We start from the raw sequence: 7,487 nt of genomic DNA, 5'->3' as shown, positions 1-7,487 counted from the left end.
TTTAGAGATTGTAATAGACCTACAAACCTCCTTGCAGGTCAAAATGTTGGATTCCTTCCTTCATTATTAACTGTTGGTCCTCCTTTAACAAAAGAACTACATATAATGATATAGGAGGACGCAACTGGAACACCTTTTGTACGTTTTACTTGAGCAATACAAATGGGGGTCTGCCTAACCCTAGCTTAACTCTAAAAAAAAAAATCAGCGTTCAGACAATATTAATGGCAAATTGGGAATTGGGAGACCAGGGCTGCAGATTTATTAGCAAAATGTGTTAAAGACTCTCTCGAGACTTATGTATTTTATACCCCTCTAGATGAACAATTGTCTAAAATCATTGAAGGTGATATAAGAGGAACAATCTATATATGATTTTGATTAAGGAATGCAGGTAGGGGTCTGCCTAACCCCATAGCTATCGTTTAAAAATAAGTATTAATGGCAAATTTCTTATTTATTTAATTGTTTTGTTTTGGAATATGAATCACCATTACTAGTTTAGACTTTAGAGTATGAAGATACTACAACAGAGGGGCCCTTTTGTAATGCACCCTTTTGCCACGCCAAAAAATTGTTGCTAAAACACATCTATTGCAAAGCCATCTAGCGTTGCTACGTGTTTCTCGTTCCATGAGAGCCCACTTTACTTGTATTCATATATTGACAAGTTTCTTACTTAGTTCCTGGTTAGTACTAACAAAGAGTTGTCATTTTGAACCACGGACAACGGTTAGTTATGCATGATGCATCCTCGGGCAGTTATTGCTAACCAAGGAAAATTATTCGTGGCTTTCAAATTAAGTTCCGGATTAGTGTATGCTGCCAAAGGGAAAGCATGGTTTTATAATGAATGAAGTCATTGTCACCAAGTACGGTACGAGTTTAAAACGGTGTTCTTGAAAAATACTTAGTTCGTGTTTTAAACGGAACGTCTCGGCAAAAAAAAATGGGTTTAAAACAATAAAACGGGTCTAAAACATATAATACATAAAAAAAACCGGTAAGAAACGATAAAAAAAAAATTCCATAAATAAGGAGATTGATTTTATATAGGAGTGGAAAAAAGAATGAGCAAAAATAATAATAAGGAATTAAGGAGTTGATCATTTTTATAAACTTTTTCTTTTAGCCTTTTTCTACCATTTGATTTTGATTTTTCCCCTACATATATTTTTTGAAATCCTTGTAAATCTTGTATCGACTTTTTCTTGGTTTATTTGAGAAATTTGTTGTAGAGAATGCAGATTGGTTTCTCACATATTGTAATCAACCTTGGTTTTGCTTGATGTATTATTTTCTTGTATTATCAGGATTTAGGGACCTTCCTGTACTTACTGCCATTGTGGTATATGTTAAAGATTGGAGTATAATCATGAACTGAGAAGTGAAAATTTGACGCTAATTTATATCAAGCAGGGATCTGTCCAACAAGTTGCAAGCTCTATATACTCATTTTTACTTGATTTGTAGTAGCAGCAGTTTTGACAAGAAACTTGGCTTGGGAGATATTAATTGCACGATGATGCAATGCCATTCTATTACTACTTTAAAAAATGTACAAAACACTTCCGATATATCTTAGCATTCCCCAGGATCATATTATGGGGTAAATGTTCAAGTCTTCATGTCAAATAGGGGTACTACCTCAATCTATGAAACAGGGGTACTAAAGATTCATTAAACGATCAAAAAAAAAAAAAAGAGCTAAATAAATATGACTCACTCAAATACATTCATTAAACGATGAAATTCTTCATCATCCGCATTTCCGTTATTTGCGTATGCTTCAACATGAGCCTCATTACCACCATCCTCGACATCTACATCTTCCTCATCATCAGATATATCACCACCATCAACAATATTCTCCACATCATTTCCAACTACAGGAGTCGGGTCATCTGGAAAGGCTATAAACTCATCTAGTTGAATCGGTTTTAGATTATCTTCCGTCTTTTTCGCACTAGTCTTCTGCATATGGAGATTCATCCTAACATAAACCAAGTCATGCAATCTTTTTGGCTCCAATCTAATTCTCTTTTTGGTTTGTGCGGCACTAAAGGCACTCTAATTTCTCTCACAAGCTGATGCACTGCATGTTTGACTAAGAAGCCTCATAACAATCTTACGCGTGACCGGAAGATCACCACCATATATATCCCACCATAAACCTAGAAAGCATGTACAAATATTAATGTAACAATCAAATATATAAATGCAATCAACATCTAATAGTTATTAAGAAGAAACAAATTAATAATGAAATAATTTTACGTATGAGGATGAGTGTTTGATAAAGCATCAACTGCCATTGGGGTGAAAATCTTTGAATGCCTTGCATGATAAAAATTTATCTATTGAGTGAGGGTTTTCCTCTCTTCAATTGTAAGTAATTTTTGTCTCACCTTACTCATACCATCTTTAATTTCAGCGTCCATCTTAACAATCTTTTCATAGTAAAACTTGGGATTAAGATACGCAGCCACTGAATGAATGGGGCTATGAAGGCGTTGAATTCGTTTCCTTTCAATGATTACCAAATAAGGGTCATATTTATCTTTATCATTATTGAGAATCATCTTTATCGACTCCTTGACTCTAATAATGCCCTCATATATGTATCCCAATGTATACTCATCTCCATCAACCATCCTAAGTAGTTTCACAATAGGCTCAACAATTGCAACCACTTCGTTGCCTTTAATCCAAAAGGTATCAGATTGTATTACCTTAACAAGTGCTTTAGCATCATCCTCTCTTATCCTCTTATGAGCTTGCCAATCATATGAGCTTACCAAGAATCTCAAAGGTTCTTTTTCTTTCAATAAAGATTGTAAGCAAAGAAATTGGCTAGCAAATCTAGTTGCTCCCGGCCGGCTTCTTCAAATCAGGATTGCCTGTAAACTTTCTCATTGTTTCCAAAATCGCAGGTGACCTGTATAAGAAAGTAACAAATTCTCTTGCATTTTTCATGATTGGCATTACAGAAGGAAGCTTATCAATATCCTCTAAAATCAGGTCTATGCAATGTGCTGCACATGAAGTCTTGAAAACATGCGGGTAACGAGATTGAATAATAACCCCAACTGAACCATAATTGCTTGCATTATCTGTAACAACTTGAATCATATTATGTGAACCAATTTCTTCCATGGTGCTCATTATGAAGTTAGCGAGATATTCTCCCGTCTGTTTTTCTTTGACAACCTCGGACTTCAAGAACACGATTCCACTTGGGCTACTAGCTAACAAAGTTAACATGGTGCCTTCTTCTAGCATCTATCCAATCATCTGACATCAATGTGCAACTCGTATCTTCCCATGACTCTTAGACACTTTTCACATACATTGTTGCTTCATCCTTCAATGAACCTAGAATCTTGGTACGCGCAGTTTCACTGTCAGGAGGCACATACCCCTCACCATACTTCCCAATAGCTTGGCACCTCTCTTAATTCGTCTGATCTTAAAATATTAAATGCAAGGTTGTTTGCAACAATAAATTTTACTCCCATAATATCAGCAACCTCCTTTTCCTTCTTTTTCAGTAGTTCCAAAACCTTCGGTTGGTGGGAAACGGTACTTGACTGTCCTGATGCCCTATAAACCAATTGTTGAGACCCGAAATTGAAGCTTGAGCATGTGTTTCCTTCTTTGGAGTTACTCTCTCTAGCTTTCTTATTAACACAAGGCATGTCCTCTATTTCGGTTATGGCATTGAGTGCCAGCTCCATCACTTTATCAGTCATAGCAGTGCAAGGACTAACATCATGCCCAATCATTTTCGCCCAATGATACTTTAGCCTACTTATTCCCCCAGATATCTCAAGTTGACAAAATTTGCATTTGTTCTTCTTTTGTGTTGTTGGCTCGGTATGCTCCCATAATGGATCTCTAACCCTTGGCATAAGTTTGTTACTTGACGTACTTCTTGCAATTTATGAGAGAGATAGACAGAAGTAGTTAGCAAGGAGCAAGAGAGAGAGCTAACCTTGTACTTTGGTAGTTGGCGACTTGGTGGTGAACTGGTGAAGGAGCTCTTCTCGATCGGGTTCTTTTTTTTTGGGTAAAGTTCTCGGGGTTCCTTTTTTTGTTTGTTTGTTGTTTTTTTTTTTTTTTTTTTTTTTTTGTTGTGCGACTCTGTGAGTAAGTGACCGAACAAAACCAAAGAGAAGAAAGTTTAAAACGCGATCTTTTCGAAATCTTGCAATGTATACGATTTTTACATTTAAATCGTATTTCAAATGTTTTAAACGCGATATTTTGAAAAGCGTGGGTTCTAAACGTATAAAAGACGCCTTGTCAATTTAACAGGTTTTAAACGCGTTTTATTAAAAAAAACGCCGAACTTGGTGACAGTTATGAAGTTATCCAAATTTTCCATACAAGCCCAAGGGTCAGGGTGATCCAAGTATACAAAAAGAGTTATGCGCGCGCTAGACTATAGAAAGACTCTGTAGGAGTAGACTGACAGTAATGGTCCTGCGGCCATTCCTATGGTATTGGAGAAAAAATTGGAGAAATTGCACTTCCTCAAGCGGTAATTCCAGTTGTTGTGGAGAATAACAGGAGGTCGGTTTCAACTATGACGAATTGTGCTGATAGGTGTGAATCTGCAGATAATCAACACCATGCGATGGTTGTGAGGGGGACAAGGAAAAGGAACAGACATTAAACCCCTGTGCAAGAAACAAAACAGCCACAGTTAGCTACTAGCACTGTTGCACAACAAAACTCGGCTCAATCCATTAAGGGGGGTAGAGAGGAGCAGCAGCCAATAACTAAATACGAAAATGGGTGTGTTGGTTCCCTGGGACCAATAGGAAAGTCGACGTACTACATACTTGGGGAGGCAGTGTTCTGGGCCGCAGGAATGGTGTTGGAAATGATGGGTGGAAAGCATTTATGATGGAATTGGGGCAGAAGAATTTGCCAGGCCTCGATCTATTGGTAATTGATGAAAGGTGAAAGGTTAAGTTGCTACTGAAGAAATGGGCGAGATTGATCGAGCCATGTGGTCAGGGGCGGCCCTGAGTTTTGGGGGGCCCTAGGCGAGATCCTAAAGTGTGGCCTCTGCCGATAAATGATGAAAAATACATAAGCCAATTTTTTTTTCTTATTTGATAAAAAATTAAGTCCAAATTCCTTCGTACTCTTACGAAATCAAATGTGTGCTTAACATCAATAAATTCACACCAAAATTCAATTACAAAAACTAAACACTACTGAAAAGCTAGTCTTCTTACATTTCTAGTTGCGAAATCACTAATTAAGTCTTCATAATCAAGTTTTTCTACTAAAGACTTTTCAATAGATAACATAGCTAATCCATTTAATCTTTCTTGAGACATGCTCGATCGAAGGTAAGATTTGATCAACTTCAGCTTTGAAAAACTTCTTTCTGCAGATGCGACAGTAACTGGTATAGTCAACAAAATTCTGTATGCAACCCAAGCATTTGGAAAACAGTTATCCCATGACTTCAAATGATTTAGCACGTCCATTGCTTTCTTTGTGTTATCTGGTAAAAGTTATCTCATGATTCTTAACTCTGAAAATAAATCTATCCCGTCAATATCAGAAACACCGTCATGTTTCAAAAACTCTTCAAGATTAATGCAAGAAGTCTTTAAGCTATTTATATCTGCAACCTTTAACTTCTCTAAATCAAACAAGAACCCAAAAAATTTTTCATACACTTTGAACTGCTCAAATCTACTCTTGAATGAAGAAAGAGTTTGGTCTACTATGAATAAGAAGTAGTTAACTTGAAATGATTCTTCAGCTGATTGTGTCACTTCTTCACTAACTGTTCCCGTCATGTTCTTGTCAAACTATTTTTTTCTACGAATGATCCGCCTTTCACGAAAAACTGGTCGAATTTCCATCATAGTTGCAATATCCTTAGCTTCTGTCATGGCTCTTCGAATCCGGTTTCTCTATACTTCTCAAAAATAGAAATAAGTCTTTTCATTTCATGTATGGCCACATCAATCTACATGTCTTCAGTTTGAAAGTTTTTGCTAACAGAGTTAACTGCAAAAAGTAAATAATGCCAAATTACCATGGCAAGCAAAAACTCAAAACTCTCAATTTCATGTATCGCTAGTGACTCAGCTTCACTCTTTGTTTTAGGATCGTCACTGTTTTCAGCCAAGTAAACCAACACATCTCTTATTTTCGGAGCTTGATGTCTAATTGCACGAACACTGTCTACGCGACTCTCCCAGCGTGTTGCTGATAACGACTTTAGCGAGAGACCTGACTTGGGCTTCACATCTTTCACATGATCTTTCAACACTTTCCACCTCTTTGTGGAAGACAAAAATAATGAATAGATTCGCTGAACCACTCCAAAAAAATATATAGCTCTTGAACAAGAGCTAGCCATATCACAACGAGCAAGATTCAGACTATGACAACCACATGGGGTGTATAAGGCTCTAGGATTTATTTCAAGTAGTCTACTTTGAACTCCTTTGTGTTTTCCTTTCATATTAGATCCATTGTCATAACCCTGCCATCTTATATCACCAATATCAAGGTCAAGAGTGTTCAAAACATTTTTGAGTGTATCAAAAAGGCCCAATCCTGATGTGTCATCCACTTTCAAAAATCCTAAAAAGAACTCTTCAACCTTTAGACAACTTGATGTAACATCTACAAATCGAATCACAAGTGACATTTGCTCTTCATGACTAATATCCGGTGTACAATCAAGTATTACTGAAAAGTACCTGGCTTCCTTGATTTTCTGGACAATGGCTTTCTTCACTTCACTTGCTAACAACTCTATCAACTCATTTTGAATCTTGTGGCTAAGATAATGATAATGGATTTCTTGACTTTGAATGTGCCGAATGTGCTCTTTCAGTACTAGATCAAATTTAGCAATCATTTCGATTAAACTTAAAAAAATCCCATTATTCTCATCATAAATCTTCTCATTCTTCCCACGAAAAGCCAAATTACCTTTAGCAAGTGCTTTCACTAAAGCAAGTATTCGTAGTAACACTTGTCTCCAATGTTCCCTCTCTTTGCTGATTTCTTCTTGCATTTTTTTGTCAATTGTTTCATTCTTGTCAAATCTCTTCTTTAGTTCATACCAACTATTCCAATAAAGAAGATGCTCTGGAGATGATTGATGCTCTTGAGATGATTGATGCTCTGAAAGCCTTCTACTTAGGTTATCCCAGTCACAATACCCTTCATTGTCCAATTGAGAAGTGTTCGTGTGTCGCTTGAACAACTTACAACAAAAACAAAAGACCCTGTCCAAAGAAACAGAATATACAAGCCAAGTTCTATCTTTTTTAAATCCATTTGGCATTATTCGAGTGTAATGCTTCGAAGAGAAATGTCTGCCAAGGTGATTTCTAGGAAAATCAACATCAGTAATTCTTATAGGACCCTTTTCAACAAGTAAATCTCTAAGATTTTGATCAATATTGTCCCAATTTGCTGGATCAAAATAGTGGACAGGT

At 36.6% G+C, this 7,487-nt stretch overlaps 1 protein-coding gene and 1 pseudogene across 1 annotated transcript; both read right to left on the bottom strand.

The window, feature by feature from the left end:
• Positions 1–1,722: 1,722 nt before the first annotated feature.
• LOC147517286 (uncharacterized) lies at positions 1,723–3,282 on the bottom strand. The gene is made up of 3 exons (XM_086593543.1): positions 2,901–3,282; positions 2,409–2,776; positions 1,723–1,974 (listed from the first exon to the last, which is right to left on the bottom strand). Exons 1-3 carry the CDS (start codon positions 3,280–3,282, stop codon positions 1,723–1,725), a joined length of 1,002 nt encoding a protein of 333 aa, XP_086449669.1.
• A 1,766-nt stretch (positions 3,283–5,048) lies between these two features.
• LOC147517285 (uncharacterized) lies at positions 5,049–7,125 on the bottom strand (annotated as a pseudogene).
• Between the last annotated feature and the right edge of the window lie 362 nt (positions 7,126–7,487).

The sequence above is a fragment of the Coptis chinensis genome, chromosome 2, assembly GCF_015680905.1.
Source record: "Coptis chinensis isolate HL-2020 chromosome 2, ASM1568090v1, whole genome shotgun sequence".
NCBI classification, from domain to species: domain Eukaryota; kingdom Viridiplantae; phylum Streptophyta; class Magnoliopsida; order Ranunculales; family Ranunculaceae; genus Coptis; species Coptis chinensis.
The sequence above is the reverse complement of the archived record's forward strand: the minus strand, read 5'-3'. Positions and strand labels throughout refer to the sequence as shown.

Excerpts from the sequence above, each read along its gene's own strand:
- LOC147517286 (XM_086593543.1), bottom strand. The coding sequence starts at position 3,282 with ATGCTAGAAGAAGGCACCATGTTAACTTTGTTAGCTAGTAGCCCAAGT. Across the intron at positions 2,777-2,900 it reads AACAATGAGAAAGTTTACAG|CTCATAAGAGGATAAGAGAG; the intron begins GCAATCCTGATT and ends ATGATTGGCAAG. Across the intron at positions 1,975-2,408 it reads TTAAAGATGGTATGAGTAAG|AAGACTAGTGCGAAAAAGAC; the intron begins GTGAGACAAAAA and ends CTCCATATGCAG.